The sequence below is a fragment of the Equus przewalskii genome, chromosome 10 (genome assembly GCF_037783145.1).
Source record: "Equus przewalskii isolate Varuska chromosome 10, EquPr2, whole genome shotgun sequence".
Taxonomy (NCBI): domain Eukaryota; kingdom Metazoa; phylum Chordata; class Mammalia; order Perissodactyla; family Equidae; genus Equus; species Equus przewalskii.
Window position 1 is genome coordinate 14,946,502 of NC_091840.1, and position 22,546 is coordinate 14,969,047.

Below are 22,546 nucleotides of genomic sequence, written 5' to 3' on the forward strand. Positions count from 1 at the left end.
ATGTGTGAGTTTTATTTTTAGTATAGTCCTTTTTACCTACTAAATTCTGGAGAAATCAATTAAGCATTGTTGACGTTACTGAAAAATTCTGAGTTTGGCTGGTGGAAAATATTGGTCACACCTTGGTATAAATACTTCAGAAGGTTCAAACTTCCAGGAGATACATTGTACGGTTCTAAAAGAAGTTGAAAAAATTCCTATAATCTGTGTATTGATATTTCATTTTGTCATTCCTGATTCATAACAGCAGATGTCTTCCTGGCTTGGTTATTGCACTAAAAACATCCTGTATCCAGCTTCTTATTAATGCCTCATCTCTTGATGTTTTATTTAAGCTGGGAAGAAAGACGAACTGCCTCTGGAAGAATCCAGTATCTAAACCACATAACAAGAACTACGCAGTGGGAACGTCCAACACGGTAAGAACATGCAAGTATCGTCCCATGGTCTATGCTGTTCGCCCTGCTGAAGTCATCCCTTTCTGTTTATCTGTCAGCTTTTCTTGGTTTATACTGCTCTAGATCAGTAGATCCTACAGCAAGTGCCATTATTATTTTTAAAAAGTAATTTTCAGTAAAGATTATTTAGCAGGTCATTCTGTTATTGTAGCTTCAGGGCCTGCAGTGGTACTCAATAAATATTTATTAAATAAGTTAAATGAATAAATTGAGAAATCATCTTATTTTTGGGACTCCTAAAAATTTTTTTTTTGAGTCCGTTATTGTAATGGCTGTAACAAAATACATACACAGGCTCTCCATTTGATCAGTCATGTAGGGGGATGATTATATTATATTGCGTCCAGTAAGGTTTGTGGTTAAGAATCAGATGATCTGAGACCATGTAGTGGGCTCCTGACTTAGAGTGGGGGTGAGGGGATGGTAGAACTTGCAAAGACGACTCTGAAGGAGGGGAATCTGTGAACCGAATCTTGAAGAATGTTGAAATTTAGCCAGGTGAGGGGAAGGTGATGAAAGGTGTTCAAGGCAGTGGTAACAGCCATCATCCAGTTCACGAAATGGTTATATACCAGGCACTGCACTTAGCATTTGGGCAATAACAGTGAACAAGGCAGAAAGGCCTTCAGAGCTTAGTGTATAAAGCCATGGGGATGCAAGATAATTTTTGGAAACTCCAAGGAAGAGCTTTTTAAGTAACTGAAAATAAATGGGATAAGTGGCTGAATTTTCCTTTTTTTTTTTTTCAGTAAGAACAAAGTCTTTTTGCCACCTCTGTTCAGTGTTTGTTTTGCCCCAGTTTGGTTTTATTCTTATCAGGACTGCCACCAGGCAGAGAACATCAAGTGCTTCTCATTAGTTATACCTACTTTTATTTATTGGAGAGGAATTGCTTAACTCATTGAATCACAGTTTTTCTATTATATTATGATTCTCAGGTAAAAGCTTCGCTTTACGTTCCTGTTTTAAAAAATACTTGAGAGTTGCATTTCTAGTAGTAAACTGCCAAGGATTTTATTGAAGTCAAAAGACCCATTTTTATACCTGAGTGTAAATGAATGTATATCTATGTCAGTGTTTTAGTGAAGTCCATTTCCTTGTGACTCATTGGACTGTTAAAATTGACTTTAATTTCACCATGTATAAAGTTGATCGCATTATAAATGTTTCTTTAAAAATTAACTCTTATTATCCTCTTATTTTGGATGACCTCCAGTAGACTGGAAGCTTTTTGAAGAGACAGACTATCTTCTATCCTCTATTCGTTCAATCAATTTTTTTTTTCTGCTTTATCTCCCCAAACCCCCCCGTACATAGTTGTATATCTTAGTTGCAGGTCCTTCTAGTTGTGGGATGTGGGATGCCACCTCAACGTGGCCTGACAAGTGGTGCCATGTCCGCGCCCAGGATCCGAACCCTGGGCTGCCACAGCGGAGCGTGCGAACTTAACCACTCGGCCACAGAGCCGGCCCCCGATCAATTTTTTTTCATTCAATAAATATTTATTGAGCTACTCTTACATATATGCCAAACACTATTCTAGGTGCAGAAGATATATATAGTGGGGAACAAACTAGGCAGACTCTTCTCTCAAATATTCTGGTGGGGGAAGACAGTCAAAAATAAGGATACAAATAAGAAAAATATGAGAAATAATTGCTATGCTGAGGAAGTAAGGTGATGTACTCTCAAATGCCTGGGTGATTACTTTAGATTTGAAGGTCAGGAAGGACCTGTTAGAGATGACATTTAAGCTTAAGCTATGATTTGAATGACAAAAAGGAACCTGGCCTAGGGAGAAAAGGAGAAAAAAGCATTCTAGGTGGAAGGAAGAGCTACTCTGCAGCACTAAGGGTAGAACGACCGTGGCACGTTCAAGGAGCAGGAAGAGTGTCAGTGTGGCAGAAGCAGAGTGGGAGAATGCTGGGAAATCAGGTCTGAGAGGTAGCTGTAGCTGAGTCAAGTGCAGTAGTCTCCCCTCATCCTCGGGGGACATTCCAAGGCTCCCAGTGGAGGCCTGAAACAGTGGATAGTACCAAATCACATACATATTATGTTTTTTCCTGTGCATACATACCTGTGCTAAAGTTTAAGAATTTGGCACAGAAAGAGAGTGAAAACAGTAACTTCTCTTTGGCATATCTGAACTGCCAGCATCACTACTCTTGTGCTTTGGGGCCATTATTAAGTAAAATAAAGGTTACTTGAACACAGGCACTGCAGTACCAGACAATCTGATAACCAAGATGTCTAGGTGACTAACACGTGGGAGGAACAAAGGGATGATTTGTGGGACAGAGCGAGATGGCACAAGTTTTCATCATGCTATTCAGAACGCTGTGCAATTTGAAACTTAGGAATGGTTTATTTCTGAAACTTTCCATTTAATATTTTTGGACTGCGGTTGACCATGGGTAACAGAAGGAGCAGAAAGCAAACCCATGGATAAGGGAGGACTACTGTAGTGCTTTGTAAGCTAGTGCTAACATCTACAGATGTGTGGATTTCATATAAAATGTAAGATCGATATAAAATGATGAAATACGTGATTGACAATCTGCTTATCACTTGAGTTTCTTTGGTGCTTAGAGGCTTTAGGCTTTTATTCAGAGTTCTTGAAATCATTATATTTATATTAATCATTACATTTTCTTATAAGTGATTGTTACTGCAGTACGTACATTGTCTAGAGAACTCTCCTTTTGATATCTGAGTTGAGTAACTTTTTTTCCCCTGTTACTTTTCAATAGACCGGCATCTGAATATTCTAGTCCTGGCAGACCTCTTAGCTGCTTTGTTGATGAGAACACTCCAATTAGTGGAACAAATGGTGCAACATGTGGACAGTCTTCAGATCCCAGACTGGCAGAGAGGAGAGTCAGGTCACAACGACATAGAAATTACATGAGCAGGACACATTTACATACTCCTCCAGACCTACCAGAAGGCTATGGTATGACAACTAGCAGAGGAAAAATAAAGTGTGGTGTACTGATTTTAGCTTGCTAAGAAAGCCAGAAAATCAACTTTTAAAGAAGTTATTAATCTGGGTTTAGGGATGCTGCATGAAAATAAGAGTAAATGTAAAACCTCCCAACTTTGAAAAGTCTTTGAAGTGCTAGAAGACTGCCTAACCGACAGTTTGACCTTGGGCTGGTCATTTAACCTCAGCCATTTTACTTTTTTATATTGAGATGAGATGAATGATTCCTCTCCTTAGCACAACGGTATTATGAGGAGCATATGAAACAATGTGAGGCTACTTTGTAAACAGGCACTGTATGAAGGGAGATAGTATTGTTATTGATAATGGTGATCTGAAGTCAGACCTGCAATGTAATTTTCTAGACATGTGTATTTAGAAATTTCTAAAGCTTTTTTCTGATGGTATTTTATATCATATTTATATTGTCTATAATTTTGGGTTATCTGAGTGATTGGGTTATTGTTGTAAATGATTTAGTCACTTCTATGTTTGTGTAAAATTATTATAGTCTTAGATAATTTCCTGAATTGTAGAATTTCATGTGGAAGATGACATGAATCTTCTCCTGGTTGAATACAGAACTTTCTAAATTACTCACAGCTTGTGAACACTCTTTGGGATAGTACGAACTCGGTTCAGTTGTTCTCGCCTTTCTTGCTAAAATCTAACAAAGTTGCATCCTTTCCCTCCTGAGAGCCTGTAGATAAACTATTCTGGGCTGATGGTGACACCTAATGACCAACATTGGGAATTGCCTGATCTAACTTGTATTTTATTTTTACTCTAGAATATTTTTTAAACTGTTGCACAAATGCATGATGCTAACTTTATTTTTTAAGGTATTTTAACTCTCTAATTAAAAAAAGAAAACCCACTAATTTGTCCATTAACTGTGCTGTGCCACGCAGGTTAACTTATAGCACAGTGATTAGAGTATGGGCTTGGAAGACAGACAGACCTGGGTTCATATCCTGGCTTTGCCACATGTTAGTTGTGTGACCCTGGGCACATTATTTAACCTCTCTGAGCCTCAGTTTTATATTCTATAAAATGGGGAAAATAATAGTACCAACCATATAGGTTTGTTGCCAGGAATAAATAACTTCATGTAAAGTGCCTGATACTGTGTCCTGCATAGAAAGCACTTAGTACATTTTAGCTGTTATTATTAATGTTCAGAATGTAGAATAAAGTATCTCCTGCCATTTCTCTTTAATTGAGATAATAAGGCAAGCTGTTTGAAGTGGGGATGATTATACTTTTACAATATTTGTATGATTTGGATTAAAAAAAACTTTGTGCAACCAAAACATAGGAATAAAGTGGATACCAAGGCTGAAATTAGTGCAGCTGTCATCTGTAACCAATTATAAACATTTTATGGTTATAATTTTTAAAAGTTTAAAATTTAAGTTGATTAACTTTATTGTAGGTTTATAAGCAATTAAATTTATACTAATAAATATTAGCAATAGTTTTATCATTTTATATGTGGGAATTTTTCATTAGATTTTATTTAAGGAATAGTGGGTTTTGTTGCTTAAAATCATAAATAAAGACTAAAACCACCACTGCAGAAACCCTTTCACAGATTCCTTCTCTTTGCCCTGGCTTCTTCACTCTCTCAAGGACTTTGAGTTAATTTCCCCTTTGCCTTTTTCTCCCTGATATGCACACTTGCTCTTTAGTCCTCCTCTTTCTAACTTGGTTATGTTTCCATCTTTGCCCTTTTTTGTTTTTTTGAGGAAGATTAGCCCTGAGCTAACATCTGCCACCCATCCTCCTCTTTTTGCTGAGGAAGACTGGCCCTGAGCTAGCATCCCTGCCCATCTTCCTCTACTTTGTATGTGGGACACCTGCCACAGCATGGCCTGACAAACAGTGCGTAGGTCCGCACCCGGGATCCAAACCGGCAAAGCTTGGGCCGCTGAAGCAGAACGTGCAAAAACTTAACCGCTGTGCCACAAGGCTGGTCCCCATCTTTGCCCACTTTTGACTATAGATTGTCTCTGCTATATTCCATCTTTTTTGCTGTTGTTTGAGTCCAAATGTAGTCTTGAGAATACACACTCTTAAGAAAAGAAAAAAACATAAGTTTTTAAAATAAAATTAGGCATAATGTAAAAGCATTACCAGCTTGCAACCCTTTGGCAGTTGCTGCAAGTCTCCCCAGAATCTCCCCAAAGTTGGCTAGGCTTTTTCTGTGAGCCTTTTTTGGTTTCCCTCAGGCTTCACATTTAAGACAAGTAAGAGATCGTTTCATCATGTTTGTTTTGTTTAATTATTGATACTGTGACAGTCTTGTTTTCTGTTTTCCATTGCAACATGGTTAGTAGTTGAGCCACATTCTAAGTGTAGTTGGCTTTTAGATAGCTGGCCTGTGACCCTCATCACCATTTAGAAGATTGTTTCCAGGAGAAAATGTATTCTGGGTTCAGAACAAATGATTTGTAAAGCAACTTTTTGTAATAAAATGGATTGGTAATTTGGAGAATTTACCTATTAATATAATATCATCCTAGTGTCTATATCTGTCTTTGATTTGGACATTCTAAATGTGTTTTTATTATTAGTGTTTCTTAATTTTACAGAACAGAGGACAACACAACAAGGTCAGGTATATTTCTTACATACTCAGACTGGTGTGAGCACATGGCATGATCCAAGAGTGCCTAGGTAAGAACATATTCTAAATACTCTTCATACCATTGAATATCCATTTTACTTAAGATTTCTTTATTTAATCTTTAACTTCTTAAAATAGCTTATGTAAAAGTTTGGCTCTTTTTGATAGTCATTTCAGTTTGACATTTAGTAGAAAGTCTACCTACTTCTCTGCGATTCCACCCGAGTGTCCCACCCCACAGCTAGTGCCCGGTCCCTCTCCCTGCTCACCCTTAAAAAAGTTGGGGAAGGGGCCAGCCCTGTGGCTGAGTGGTTAATTAAGTTCACGCGCTCCACTTTGACAGCCCAGGGTTTCGCTGGTTCGGATCGCGAGCATGGACACGGCACTGCTCATCAGGCCATGCTGAGGTGGCATCCCACACAGCACAACCAGAGGTGCTCACAACTAGAATATGCAACTGTGTACTGTGGGGCTTTGGGGAAAAGAATAAAAAAAAAAAAATTGCGGCAAAAACATGGATCTTTTAGGAGTTTGAAAATTGACCTGGAGAAAAACATACAAATCTTATAAAAACATACATACGCTTTTTTTTAAAGGGTAGTAAATTGATATTTTTATTTCTGGTTAGACTTGTTTTAAGAAGTTTTATTTTTAACCTTATATAAGTGTATTCAATTTTCTCTCGTGTTCATTAATAAAGTTTCATTTTATTGTGGAAAAAGAAAGAACCTAATTAAATTAAATTTTTTTGTCCCTTTTTTTTTTTAAGTTTGGCACCTGAGCTAACAACTGTTGCCAATCTTTTTTTTTTTCTGTTTTTTCTCCCCAAATCCCCCCAGTACATAGTTGTATATTTTTTAGTTGTGGGTCCTTCTAGTTGTAGCATGTGGGACATTGCCTCAGTGTGGCCTGATGAGTGGTGCCGTGTCCGCACCCAGGATCTGAACCAGTGAAACCCCGGGCTGCAGAAGCAGAGCGCACAAACTTAACTGCTTGACCACAGGGCTGGCCCTAAATTTTTAAAAAATGCCCAAACTTGTACATTTGAACTGCAGGCATTGTTGAGTGCATTTATTAACCAAAATGTCAGCTGTCTTAACTTCAAGAAGATGGAATGACACACAAATCAGTTTAGTGATTCAACATAACTTTTGATACGTTTTAGTATAAATAAGTTTTTCAAACACTAATTAGCTATTTGGAGTTATTTTCTAATGACCAGATACAGAGTGCCAAGTAGTCCTGTTGAAGCTGCAAAAAAAGGATGAGTTCTAAATTAAATTCTAAATGTGCTTTGTAAACTGCACACATAATACATAAAATAATACATTTTTTTTGTATTAAGTGCAACATCCCCCTCCAAAAAAAAAAAAGGATTCATGGAAGGTCAAGAGATAGTTTTCTGCCTAAAGCTTATATTCAGAGCTCTACATGTCAAGAATCATGTATTTGAATCAAAAACAGATGTGAGTGACTAGCTGATCTTGGATTGCTTTGATACTCTCTAGTTATTCATAAATAAAATTCTCATAATGAAAATGTTTTACTTGGTGATAGAACTTAATGAGAATCTTTTGAGGTGGCAGCTAAGGAAATGTGCTATTATTTATTTTATCAAGGTTGCCATTTCTGTGTCTTGATAATATAAGCTGTTAGTTTAAAAAAAGTAATGGAGAGTAAATTTTTTGTGTGTGAAGAAGACTGGCTCTGAGCTAACATCTGTGCCAGTCTTCCTTTGTTTTATGTGGGATGCTGCCACAGCGTAGCTTGATGAGTGGTACTAGGTCCGTGCCCGGGATCCGAACCAGGGAACCCTGGGCCGCTGATGTGGAGCGTGTGAACTTAACCACTATGCCACTGGGCCGGCCCCAGGAAATTTTTGTTTTATTAATAAGCTCACTTAAAAAATCCAAGGGCCTGACTTTTGGAAATAACAGTTTTGTTATGTAAGTTATGAAAAGAAGTGTTTTGGATTCTGTTAATCAAATTGAAGGTCAATAAAGAGCTTTTCTATAAAATAAAATCATTGCAAGGAGATGTATAGAAGAAAAATGATTTTTTTTAAATTAAATGATTTACAATAGTGAAAAAGTCATCTTGAGCTATCTGTTGGAAGAATAGTATGTTAGCTGGCATTCAAAGCTGAAATTGAGAGAGATTTTGGCACCATTGCTGGTAATGTTCTTACTCCTAAGGAAATGTCAGTTTTCCATTAATGAGTATAGGGTTTCTATAAAGGTTTAAGAGTATTTCATGTTGAGTATTGAATAATGACTTTATGAAATAATACTCAGGATTATTTTTCTTTTCTTTAGTTTCTCTGCTCCAAATTATCTTAAAAATGTATATCATAGGGGCCAGCCCCGTGGCCGAGTGGTTGGGTTCGTCTGCTCTGCTTCACTGGCCCAGGGTTCACTGGTTTGGATCCTGTGGGTGGACCTGTGCACTGCTCGTCTGGCCATGCTGTGGCAGTGTCCTGCATGGGGGACCTGGAGTGACTTGCATCTGGGATATACAGCTATGTGCTGGGGCTTTGGGGAGAGGGAAAAAAAAGAGGAAGATTGATAACAGATGTTAGCTCAGGGCCAATCTTCTTCACAAACACACAAATTATATTGTATCTTTTGTTTTGGAGCATCCTTTAGTAAATATTTAGCCTTTTGTATGGAAGATCTTATATCAAAGCAGGCTATAAATATTTAGGTTCTATTAAAATATCGTCACTATTCAATCAAAGACATTTATAAAATTGTGTAACTCAGACACTTTAAAACTAACTTTAAAGATCAGTAAACTTAGATTTATCAGAGAAGTCCCATTTTATCATGTTTTGCATTTCTCTTTAAAACAATGATTAATGCTTTGTTATGCATTATTTTGCATACTGACTGTGTAGTCTTGAAATACAGATCTGCATTACGTTTTATGGCTGCATAGAATTCTATTTTTCTTTAATTTCCCAATTGCCCGTAAAGATTGTTTCCAGTCTTCTGCTTTTTTTTTTTTTAAAGATGGGCACCTGAACTTACATCTGTTGCCAATCTTTTGTTTTTTTTCCTCTTCTTCTTCTCCCCAAAGCCCAGTACATAGTTGTATATTCTAGTTGCAGGTCCTTCTGGTTGTGCTATGTGGGATGTTGCCTCAGCATGGCTTGGTGAACGATGCTAGGTCCACACCCAGGATCTGAACCAGCGAAACCCTGGGCCACCAAAGCACAGCACTCGAACTTAACCATTTTTCCATGAGGCTGGCCCCCAGTTTTCTGCTCTTTTAATCAGTTCTTTAGAGCTCTCCCATGTATGACTATAGATTTATAAAATTCTAAGTAAAATGATATAAAATAAAATTCTACATTACATCAAAAGAATTATTCACGCTTTGATTTCAATAATTGCTTTTCTAAAAGTTTCATTAAAAAAAATCTATCTGTTCATTCTTAATAATCTCTCATTGATAGTTTGTCTTTATAATTGTTCCCTTTTGTTTTTTTAATGTTGCATATCCTAGCTGTTCTGTCTGATCTCTGACAGGGCTTGGAGATCTAATCATGTGGTTTATGGTTTTCACTGAGACTCTGTCATCCTGACTTTCCCTTCTGAAGTGTTTGGTGATCTTTGATTTTGAGTTTGATCTTAATTGGTTGGAGTTATGTGGACCTAAAGTGGAAATTTAGGTTGTTTTCCTGGAAGCACTTCATCCGCCCTTTGAGTTCTCAGTTTAGTGGGGAAGTTCCATATTTCCTTTTCCAACCTTGCTGCTGGCCTGGGGCTGAGTTTCCTAATTAACAACTACCCTCCAGCAGCCCTGCTCATCTGCCTGCTGCCACTTGGGTACTAGCTCCAGCTCAGTTCACTTTTTAAAAAAAATTTGAGGAGGATTCTTGGAACTTTTTCCTTTGCCTCTTTTGAGACTAGCAGAGTCTCAAATAGTGTGTTCTTTCCAAATATTAGTTGTTCTGTACCAGAAGAATCTCTTGGAACACCTATAAGCAGAAAGTCAAAATCATTGTTTCAACAAATCTGTGGGTGCTTATGTGTGTCCCTCATCTGTCTCATTATGACCACAAAGAGGTTATTTCAGGAAAAGTCTTTTTCTGGTTTAGTTTTTAAAACATGATTTTGATGAGATTTGTCATTATAATTATCTGTTATAGTTTGTTTACATTAGACATGCTGCTTTCTTTAAAGTCCTGTAAATGTTTGTCTACATGTAATAGTGTTTTAAGAATGTGTAATATAATAATAATAATGATCTTTGGTCCATTAGAAGTCTTTTTGCTTTTCTTATTGTAGCAGTAAGCCTTAGGGCATTCTTCGTTAGGCGTCTTAAAATTCTTCATTCACCAGCTTTATAGATTTCAAAATTCAAAATGGAGCAGTTATCCTTTAAAAGATGTATTGTGATTGTTTTCGGGATTGTAATTTCAGTAACATTCCCAGTTTTGCTTCGTTGGAAAGTTTAAAATTAATCATGGAATGAATATTTATTTACACAAATTTTATGGTGTGGTAAAGAAAAATAATTGAAGGGAATTTTAGAAAACATTTAATTCCTATATCACTGACATTTATAAAATAGTATTTTGTCAGACAAGTATTGAAGTACAGTTTATATTGGCAAATGTTGTGATTGCTTTTATAGTAATCTAAAATCTGTATTACATTAAAGCCCAGGAACGAACTTACTAAAAATGTAGGCTATGTGATAAATTTCTGAGCCATTTACGGATTGGGTTTTGAATATGTGAGTTTGTTAAACCATTGGGAATTAAAGATTCCAGCTGAACATCTCAAGTTTCTGAAACAGTATATTTTCTCAGACTTCATGAAATTGTTCTGTGTCATTTATACTTGCTTGGCTCAGCAGGCACAGCAATGAGGTATTTTTTATTTTATATTTGTTTTTCAGGGATCTTAGCAACATCAATTGTGAAGAGCTTGGTCCGTTGCCTCCTGGATGGGAGATCCGTAATACGGCAACAGGCAGAGTTTATTTCGTTGACCATAACAACAGAACAACACAGTTTACAGATCCTCGGCTCTCTGCTAACTTGCATTTAGTTCTAAAGTAAGTTTTTGAAACAATACATGGTAAAATGCAAGTTCTGAACAAGAGAAGACTGAGACATGCTTTTTGTAATAAATGTGATAGAACGTCTGCTCTCTTCAATTATAAATTACTTTTGTTGAACAAAACTTTATATAAGAGTGTGGCAAGTTTTACTCTGATATGAATATTTTAATCCTACTGTGTTTAAGTAGGAACCTGTCCTGAAATGTTAGGAAGAGGATCTGTATCAAAGGTGTACCCTAACACACCTGAAGAGACAGGCTGCTTTATGGGGTGATTTTTTCCCCCTGAGTGCATCAGAAATAGTTCCGGGATAGCTGAATCCATTCTAGAGGATTTTTTGGGTTTTTTTGGTCCTTCATTTTGAGGCCTTCTTTTCCATTTTCAGGACACAAGTCTTTATGAATGAGCTTGTTATGTACCCTTGGATTTTTTTTAAAATCAGCTTTATTGAAATGTAATTGACATGTGATAAACTGTGCCTATTTAAAGTGTACAATTTAAGTTTTGACACATTAGACACCCGTGAAACCATCACCACACTGAAGATAGTGAACATACTCATTATCCCCAAAAGGTTCCTCATGCCTCTTTATAATTCCTCCTGTCTCTTCCTGTGGGACTTCCACCTGTGTTAGTTTTCTAGGGCTGCCGTAACAAAATATCACGCACTGGGTAGTTTAAAACAGAAATTCATTCTCTGACGGTTCTGGAGGCTAGGAGTTAAGAGTCAAGTTCTCAGCAGGGTTAGTTCCTTCCGGAGGCTCTGAAGGAGAATCTGTTCTGTGACTCTGGAAACCTTGCTGTTCCTTGGCTTGTAGACACATCATCCCAATCTTTGTCTGCACTTGGCCTTCTGTGATGTTTCTACCCACAAAACTTCTGACACCAAAATGTGGGTTGTTTCCTCAAAGCTACCAATTCTCCAAGTCTCCAGACACCAAATGGGTGTACAGTGATTGAGTTCCATTTTGACACTACCTGGAGTTGGTGTCAGACCCCACAGGTTAAGGGCTCAGTCCCACAAAACTGTCCCTACTTCAGACGCCAATTGCAAGTCCTAAGCCTCTCACACGTCTTACCAATCGGTTATTAATCAGGCGTACCCATGACCTTCCTCTTGGGTTTGGTAATTTGCTAGAATGGCTCATAGAACTAAGGGAAATGCTTTATTTACTTTTCCCAGTTTGTTATAAAGGATACAACCCAGGAACAGCCAAATGGGAGAGACACATAGGGCAAGGTATGGGGTCAGGGATGCAGAGTTTCCATGCCCTCTCCAGATGGTTCACTTCTTCCAGCATCACAATGTGTTCACCAACCTGGAAACTCTCTCAACACCACCATTTAGGAGATTTTATGGAGATGCCATTATATGGGCATGATAGATTATTAACTCAGTCTCCAGCTCCTCTCCCTTCCCTAGAGGTTGGGGAGATGGGGTTGAAAGTTCCAAGCTTCTAATGAAGCCTCAGTGTTTCTGGCGACCAGCCCCCATCCTGAAGCCAACTAGGAGCCCACCCAGACTTACCTCATTAAAACAAAAAATGCTCCTGTACCCAGGAAACTCCTAGAGACTTAGGAGCTCTGTATCTGGAACTGGGGACAAAGACCAAACATTAGAAAAGACTTCTCTCTCTCACTCAGGAAATTGCAAGGATTTTAGGAGTTCTGTGTCAGGAACCCAGGACAAAGACTAAAGTGTATTTATTATTATGCCACATCTTCTTTCCTGTATGTCTGGATCCAGCTTTCCCTCTTCATTATAAGGATACCAATTAATTAGATTTAGGGCCAGCCTAATCCAGTATGACCTCATCTTAACTTGATTACATCTGCAAAGACCCTATTTCTAAAAGGTCACATTCACAGTACCAAGGGTTAGGACTTCACTGTATCTTTGTGGACACAATTCATTCAATCCACAACACACCCCATCTTCAGCCAACCACTGATTTGCTGTCACTATACATTAGTTTGCATTTCCTAGAGTTTTAGATAAATGGATTTGTACAGTATGTACCCTTTTTGTTTGGTTTGTTTTACCCAGCATAATTATTTGAGATTCGTCTCTGTTGTTGTGTGTGTAGTTCATTTCTTTTCACCGCTGTATGGATATACCACAGTTTATTTAGTATCGGTTCATGGACAGTTGGATTGTTTGCAGTTTTGGGCTATGACAAATAAAACTATTACAGACTTTTATTTTAGGTCTTTGTATGGGCATACGCTCTCACTTCTCCTGGATAAATAAATATATGGGAGTAGAACAGCTGCATCATATGATAGATTTATATTTAACTTTTTAAAAATCTGCAGATTGTTTTTCAAAGTGCTTGTACCATTTGACATTCCCACCAGCAGTGTATGAGAGTTGTAGTTGCTCCACATCCTTGCTGAACATTTGGTATAGTTAATCTTATTAATTCTAGACATTCTAATAGGTGTACAGTGGTATCTCTCTGTAGTTTTAATTTGCATTTCTCTAGTAACTAATAATGTTGCGCATCTTTTCATGTGCTTATTTGCCATCTGTATAACTACTTTGGTGAAATTTTTTGCCTCCTTTTTTAAAAAAGTGAGTTTTTTTTAATTTTTGAATTTTGAGAATTCTTTAGATAATTTGAGATACAAGTCCTATTTCAAATATATGCTTTGGGAAGATTTTCTCCTAGTCCGTGACTTGTCTTTTCAATTTCTTAACAGTGTCTTTTGAAGAGCAGAAGTTTTCTTTGAAATTTTGATGAAGTTCAGTTGATCCATTTGTTCTTTTGTGGATTGTGCTTTTGGTATCTTATCTAAGAAATCTTTGCCTAACACAAGTCATTAAAAATTTTCTTCTGTGTTTCAGAAGTTTTATGGCTTTAGGTTTTACATTGAGATCTCTGATGGATTTTGAGTTAAATTTTTGTATCTAGTGTAAGGTATGTCCAAGTTCATTTTTTTTTTTTTTTGCATAGGATTAATACACTAGGGAGTATTTTCTAATATTCTGTTTTGATTTTGTTTATGTGTGTGTGTATTAAAAAAAACCCTTTATTATAATGTTTGTGAGAACAGTAACTAGTGACTTGTAATTTCACTAAAGCTGCATTTTCTCTGCATAGTTTTATGTTTAGGTATAAAATTTGGCCTGGTACATAAGAATCACTATATGTAAAGTAAGCTTGGGTGATCTGTTAGAGAAGAGGAGGTTGTTCTTTATTTCATCACAGCTTTATTGCCCTTTACCCGTAGGTCAGGAGATTGTGCTCTTATCTGTTGTGTATCAAATTAAACTCCAACTGAATCACTCGGTGTCTGCATAGACATCAATAGTGAATTATCTGACTTTTTATTTCCTGGAATTGATTGGAATTAGTAAGTTCATTATATCATAAGGTTCTTTAAAAAAATTCTTAGATGCAACTTACAGTGTTTTTTCCAGGACAAGAAAAATATCTCTAGGCAATGTGACTTTTAAAAATTATTATTATATTTCTCCTATACTTGGGAGATTATTATTTATGTTGTATATATTTTGCCATAATAAAAAGAAAAGTAGTCATTGTGTAAAGCTTTTAGACTTGTTTGTAAAGTGCTCATTACTCTGTGCCGGTAACTTACACGTGACCTCCCACATTCTTGTGGTCTAGACGGTAGTGTGTATAGGAGGAGTCCCTGCCAAGCTGCTAGCTCAAATGTTTGTTTCTTCCAGAGAGACAGGCTCTAGATAACAGGCATAGGGTTTGGCATATGCCTGAGTTTTAAAATGGGTGATGGTAAACTATGCAAAAGAAAATGGAAGTGGTATTTGAGACATTTCTTCTCAGTAGCTGTATAAAGCTTTATGGATAAAATTCCATTATCCAATTCCATAAATTCATATGGATTCTGAGAAACTTTGGAGAGAGTTTATTGATGTCAAAAATGTCAAGCCAAGAATATAATAAGGCCTGGAAATGATATAGCTAGACTTGTTTCATAGTATGATGTATTTTAACCATCTAATAGCAGTCTTTTGTACTTAAAATACTTTAATATTTCTGTTTACTTTTAGTCGGCAGAACCAATTGAAAGACCAACAGCAACAGCAAGTGGTATCGTTATGTCCTGATGACACAGAGTGTCTGACTGTCCCACGATACAAGCGAGACCTGGTTCAAAAACTGAAAATTTTACGGCAAGAGCTCTCCCAACAACAGCCTCAGGCTGGCCATTGCCGCATTGAAGTTTCCAGGGAAGAGATTTTTGAGGTAAACTTACAAGTCTTATAGAGAAAAATTAAATTTCAGTGTTTTACTCTGTTTTCCAAGAATATTTCTGGGACTTACATATCTTTAGAATGGAAGAGTTTTCATTAATTTCTTTTTTAATCGTGGGGAGTAAAAACAATAATATCAGAAAGATTTAATATATAAGATCAACATTTAAATGGGATGAAGAGTGTGAGATGTTTCAGTTGGTTCAGCTTGGTCTCTGCATTTCAAGTACTTATTTGTTAATGAATTTTAAAAGGCCACAAATATTATCCATCCCTTACTTTCTAATTTTCCAAAAGGTGTAAAGGACTCATCAATCAGAAAATGACTTTGTTTAATTATTAGTAGACTACTTCTTTGATTTATTGAAAATCTTCCTTTCTCGTATATTCCTTTCTCTTTGGATTTTATGGCCCTGCTATCAGCTGCACAGTTCTTACATAATGAGTGGCAGAGGTCCAAGGGAGGCTTTCCCACTCATTAGAGGATTCCTGGGCAGGCTGTTTGGAGACTTGATCATCTTTTTCCCAAAGGATGAACTTTTGTCTCTCAGAACAGTTCTGAAACAGTTTTGTTTGTGGTCAGTCGTTTGTATTTTAAAGTAGTATAAAGTTGTCAATTTAATGAAGATGACATTAATGATTACTCACATTCTTTTGAAACTTTTTTTCTTACCTTTGCTTTCTACTGGTGCCTATGACCTAGAATTAGGTCAACCAACTTTTAAAGAGTTGGTACTTCTATCAGATTTTGTTTTTAATGTGAGTGGAATCATTACTATAGTTCATAAAACTTAAATATGGATTTTTGCAACTAGTAGGCTTCTAATATTTATCAAATGAATTGGTTTCAGTAGTATGAAGCTATATCCATTTTGTTTTTAGAAGTTCCATGAGGTTTCAAACACTTGGAGATTATCCATTGATTTGATTGTTGAACACATTTCACCTTATTTAAATAAATATATGTTTTATAGATGGAGTGGTAGGGAGAGTTTAAATAACAGGTTAAAAGCCCCTAGTAATAGTATTATATTCAATTTTTTTTTCAGGAATCATATCGACAGGTCATGAAAATGAGACCAAAAGATCTCTGGAAGCGATTAATGATAAAATTTCGTGGAGAAGAAGGCCTTGACTATGGAGGGGTTGCCAGGTGAAGACTTGCTCATCAATAAATGACATATGGATCTTTATACTTAAAAAATTTAAGATATCTCCTGTGGTATAACCTTCTCATTGATATTTATTTTCTAGAATAATATTCCCTAAAGTTTGCAATACAGAGGATATTCTAATAGATATATTCATAATGATGTTAGGATAGTACTACCACAGAAGAGTATGTGAGAACTCCCTAATGGATCATATAGCCCAGTGAGACTTTCTCTGAAATGTAGCTGCAACCCTACATGGAGTCTTGGTAGGACCTGCAGGCCCTATATTTTCTCCATCTGCCTCCTTTAATACACGTTATTCCTTCAGCTTTACGTTGTCAGGAACATCTTGAGACTTTAATGACATGTTTTCTAAACTGAATGCTGTTTCCCTTTGCTTCCATTGTCATGCTTTTTAACCTTGTTAAAGGAATGTTTGTATGTATGTATATGTATATATCATAAATGGTCCTTAAAACGTTTCAGTACAGAAGCTGTATGCTTCTGCTACATTCATACATCAAGTAATTTTTTTTCCAGGTGTGAGAATTCACTTTTATAAATGTAGCAGAAGCATCATAGGTTCTGTATTGAAACGTTCTAAGCGCCATCATGATAATTCTGCTCCCCCTAATCTAAATCCAGCCTAAATTAAATTTCTGTTTCTACCAAGTCCCATAATTGTTATTTAGCATTACTTGTTTTTACCTGTAGCCTTATTTTCCTTCTGTGACCTTTTTACCAACAAATGGATAGTTACTTTAGTTTGGACTTTTAGAATCGATCACTTGTACATAATACTTAGGACTTGATAGTTTCTTTGTGCAATTCTTCTGGTGTACTCATAGCTAGATTTTGAATGCTTGTTGGGAAAACTTTTAAATTATCTGCTGATGGAATCTAAATGCTGTAATTACATGTATAAGTAGTCAGTTATTTGTTGTTTATTTCTTAACCTCACTACCGTCAGGGTTTGGGCAGACTAAATGGGGTATGGCAGTGAACTGCTTTTTCTAATCTTTATTCCATAGTAGAACCCAAAAGTAATTGGGTTCTGCTCTTCTGTATGTTACAAATACTTGGTGAAACAAAAGAAAAATTTGGATTTTCTTTAAAAAAAAAAATGCGTATCTATCCAAAGAGCTTGAAGTCAGCAATTCCAAAAGTCCTGTGCACCCCAATGTTCATTGCAGCATTATTTACAATAGCCAAGACATGGAAGCAACCTAAGTGCCCATCAACAGATGAATGGATAAAGAAGACGTGGTATATATATACAATGGAATACTACTCAGCTGTGAAACAGAACAAAATCATTCCATTTGCAATAACATGGATGGACCTTGAGGGAATTATGTTAAGTGAAATAAGCCAGTTAGAGAAAGATAATCTCTGTATGACTCCACTCATGAAGCGTTTAAAAATGTGGACAAAGAGAACAGATTAGTGGCTACCAGAGGAAAGGTGGGGTGGGGGGTGGGCACAAAAGGTGAAGCAGTGCACCTACAACACGACTGACAAACATTAATGTACAACTGAAATTTCACAAGATTGTAACCTATCATTGACTCAATAAAAAATATGCATAAAAAGCATATGAGACACATCAGTGTCAGGTGAGCATTATGTGTGTTGGGAAGGTTGCTTACGTAGAGACCTCACTTTTCTTAATCTCGAGAGTAATGGTAGTGATTTGATTTAGATTCATGTTATAAAACTTTGAAATATTTTCCTTTAACTACTTTTTAATAGTATGTCACTGCATTTGCTAAAAATACATTATTCAATCTGTTTAATCTGTAATATCAGAACATATCACTTAAAACCTTTCCTGAGGAATGACAAGACTTGAGACTAGAACTACATCTTCTTAAGTCCTGGACTAGTGATTTTATTTCAGTTTCACCAAAATGAATAGCAAGTTATCTTTTATGCTTTGAAAAATATAAAGGATTTAATAAGTTTAATGTGATAGTCCTATTTATTATGAGGTTTTAAAAAACATTGATGTTCACTTGAAAACAAGAAGTGATAGGAATATCCCCCTAAAAACGCTTGCCCTTGTGTTCCTACCTATACCAAATGCCTTGCAATCTCTGACCACTTGTTTTTTTAATATTTTTGGTGAGGAAGATTGGCCCTGAGCTCACATCTATGCCAGTTTTCCTCTGTTTTGTATGTGGGATGCTTCCACAGCATGGCTTGATGACCGGTGTGTAGGTCTGCACCTGGGATCCAAACCTGCAAACCCCAAGCTGCCCAAGTGGAGTGTGCGAACTTAACCACTATGCCACCGGGCTGGCCCCCCTCTTATATTTTTCTCATGGTCTATTTTAGGATTTACACAAAAAAGATGATGAAATGGATAATGAAATTTCCTTACTAAAACAATACCCACAACAAAACACACCCTCATCTAAGTGAGAGTAAATTAATGCTATATTATATATCTATATAAACTAGTATAAATCTGCCATGATAGGGGCAGAGTAGGATAGTATAGATCACATGGATGTTTGGAAGTAAAATCGTATTCTTCCCTTTATCTTTTATTTACCATGGATTACAGACTTATTTAGCAAGTAAAAGTGACAGACCACTGGGCTGCACATCTGATGAGTAGTGGCACTTCTGGATAATATCTTTATACTCTCTGATGCTAAAATGTCATAAAATTGCCCAAAATTGAGTGAGAATTAACTTCAGTGTAACAAAATAAGAGTTTTCATTTGCTTTCTGCTCATGGTAGATTTTTCGCTATGATCTTATATAACTACAGTTAGTACTTTATTTTAAAAATTATTTGGTGAAATGATTAATAACGTATATTAATAAAAATGTATTCATTAACAAATAGTTCCTCTGTCACATCTTGTTTTCTAGGGAGTGGTTATATCTCTTGTCGCATGAAATGTTGAATCCGTACTATGGCCTCTTCCAGTATTCAAGAGATGATATCTATACCTTGCAGATCAATCCTGATTCTGCAGTTAATCCGGTAGGATTGGTGCCAGTGATGACATGAAGTAACTTGTGACCTCCAGTGCTTTAAATGTCAATGTAGTTGATGACATAGGATTACTGTCCTTGTCCTAGTCCCACCCTTCCACTCAACAATTCCTCCTCTAGGAGATTTTCCCAAGTAGACAATTGTAGATATGTGCATCTGTTTAGTGCTTCATTGTTTGTAGCAGCCCCAACTGAAATCAACGTCGTTGTCCAGAAGAGGGGAGGTGATTAATTATGACGTGAAGCAGAATGACAGTAATGGTTAAGAGCATAGATTCTGGAATTAGAAAGACCTGAGGTCATATTCTGGTCCCATGACTTACTAGCTTTGTGACCTTAGGCAAATTCATTGATTTAAGCCTCAATTTTAACATTGCTAATAATAATACGTATAGTTCGTACCTCAGAGAAGGGTTGTGACAATTAAATGGGACCCTGCACATTAAGTATTAAGCACAGAGCTATACATTTTTAACCCTATTATGTATTATTAAGCAAAAAAGTTAGCAGCTATTATTAATTTGCTGTTTTTGTATTATTTCTATCTTTCCATACAAGGGCATATTTTATACAACCACTAAAATGACATTGTGGGAAAACAGCTAATGACATGTAAAGATGTTCATGACCTATTAGGTGAAAGGAGGTTTCAAAATAGTACAATAGAATTTTGGTAAATATGTGTGTAAACATTGAAAGGCTCTACACTATGATGTTGGTGGTAGTTATCTCTGGGTATTAGATTATGGGTGATTTTTTTCTTTTTCACTTGTCTATATTTTCTGAGTATTTTGTAGTGAACGTGTATTATTTTTTAAAAAGAAACAAAAGATATTTTTTAGATAAAAGGGAGGTTTAAAGATGAGTTAAAAGATTACTTATTGCATAGAGAAGTAAGAGAAGTTTAAAATACAAATATCCAACTAACAAAACTTATCATGAAAGACCAAATCTATCCAAACGTGGTAGAAATGTTAGATTCATTGCAGGGAATCCTTTATAAAGGGAAGATATTTAGGTGAAGGTTCTGTGTGGGGAGTCCATTACTGCCACTGTAGTTATAACAACCCATGTTTGTTGAGTGTTTACTGTATACCAGGTCTAGTGCTGTGGGTTTCATCATCTCAAGATACTTTTTAGATACTATGGTTAACCTTCCTTTATCCAGATGTGGAAAATTAGTCCTACAGGGGTTATAATTTGCCCAAGTGTGCATAGCTAGTAACTGGCAGAATCAGGACTCTGGTCCAAGTTAGACACCAAATCTGTGCTTTAAATGTCTGATATTTTGATGTTCGATTTCTTTTAGGTCAAAGAAGTGGTAGGTTTTGGATTGAAAGCTTTTTTTCCATGACAGAGCCAGGATTGTAAGGAGCTCGGCAAGAGCTGAGAGGAGAGGAAGGGAACAGAATCTGTGTGTGATTTGATGAAAGCTACAGTGGGACTGTAGTTTGGACTTAATTTCTAAAGATAAATTTTGCAAAGTGACTGTACCCTTTGAGAGAGATGTTGACTCCGGTGTAATATTTTATAGCAATGTAGAGTAACTTGAGCATGCCCTATAGAAACTGTCCCTAATGATTGCGCTTTGATATGATAGGCTATTCCATTTAAAGAGTTGCAAATTAGAGTATAAGTTGATACTTATAAAAATAGGTTAATGTTGCATAGAAATTTAATTTTTATTAAAAAATCCCTGGATAGTGTCTAACTTGAGTTTATATAAACTCTTTTCAATTTCAGGAACATTTATCGTATTTCCACTTTGTTGGACGAATAATGGGAATGGCAGTGTTTCATGGACATTACATTGATGGTGGTTTCACGTTGCCGTTTTATAAGCAGTTGCTTGGGAAGTCAATTACTTTGGATGACATGGAGTTAGTTGATCCAGATCTGCATAACAGTTTAGTGTGGATACTGTATGTATTGAGTCCTGTATCTGTTTGTTATAGTTAGAATATGAGCTTTTAAAAAAGACACGTTTCAAAATGAGTGTCCTTTTTTTTTTAATTTAAAAAACATGCACAGAAAATACTAAGAGTGATAATCTGAGTGATAGGACCACATAAGATTCCCTCTTTCTACTCCTGTCCTATATACTTCAAATTCCTAAAAGTTAGTGAGCGGTATTACTTTAAAAAGGAAAAAATCCTAGTATATTTTATTTTAGAAAGTACTTTATATAATGATTTCCTCAATATGATGCGAGTTCCATTCCAGTCCTACATGTGTTGGAATAGCAAATTCCTGCTCAAGTGGTGATTGTTGAAACCACACTTTTAAAAGGGTATTTGTAAGAACAAGTTCTGTTTTGCAGGAGGTCCTTAGTTTATGAAGATATATTGGCCACACTTATTTTTGCCAAATAGATGAGTGGCTTTCTCACTGGGGACCCTCAGGCGTTTGGTCACTTAGGGGTACCCAGATCTAGTAAGGCCTCTTATCTGAATGCCAAACATAACTGCAGTTTCCCTAGGTAAAGCCCAGCTTTGGCCAGGGCTCTTTCTCATTACTGAGGAGGTGAAATGTCCCCTGCGTTTATGAATGTTAAAGCTCTTTGACTCTTCTGTCCAGGAACTAGGAGATGTGGCAGCATGAGCACTGGGAAGAGGAGTCTGACTTTATATTTGACATGTCCTAAAACTATCTTAGTTTGATCTGTCTCACCAATTGATACATCCATAGGATCTGTATTTTAGATTTTCCAGTTAAGCATCTTTCCCTCTCTTTCCTTTCTAGTGAGAATGATATTACAGGTGTTTTGGACCATACCTTCTGTGTTGAACATAACGCATATGGTGAAATTATTCAGCATGAACTTAAACCAAATGGCAAGAGTATCCCTGTTACTGAAGAAAATAAAAAAGAATATGTCAGGTAAACACTTACGTGTTCTCAAGCCTGAGAACTGTTTTAATGTTCTAGAATGGCAGTAGGGAAAAATATTTAAGTATTTAGGTAGTGTTAATTATCACTACAAAAGCGGCTTCCACAGAA

General features: G+C 36.4%; 1 protein-coding gene across 6 annotated transcripts in view; it reads left to right on the forward strand.

The window, feature by feature from the left end:
- The window catches only part of SMURF2 (SMAD specific E3 ubiquitin protein ligase 2), a 115,558-nt gene that overhangs the window by 82,657 nt on the left and 10,355 nt on the right, over positions 1-22,546 (forward strand). For 2 of the 6 annotated variants that reach the window (XM_070561586.1, XM_070561583.1), the window contains exons 7-15: positions 336-419; positions 3,209-3,411; positions 6,018-6,120; positions 10,979-11,137; positions 15,180-15,375; positions 16,433-16,536; positions 19,421-19,535; positions 21,290-21,468; positions 22,289-22,426. In XM_070561586.1, the coding sequence (XP_070417687.1) occupies positions 336-419; positions 3,209-3,411; positions 6,018-6,120; positions 10,979-11,137; positions 15,180-15,375; positions 16,433-16,536; positions 19,421-19,535; positions 21,290-21,468; positions 22,289-22,426 (1,281 nt within the window). The remainder of the gene's footprint in view (positions 1-335; positions 420-3,208; positions 3,412-6,017; positions 6,121-10,978; positions 11,138-15,179; positions 15,376-16,432; positions 16,537-19,420; positions 19,536-21,289; positions 21,469-22,288; positions 22,427-22,546) is intronic. The other 4 variants (XM_070561584.1, XM_070561585.1, XM_070561587.1 and 1 more) reach the window with 3 other exon arrangements.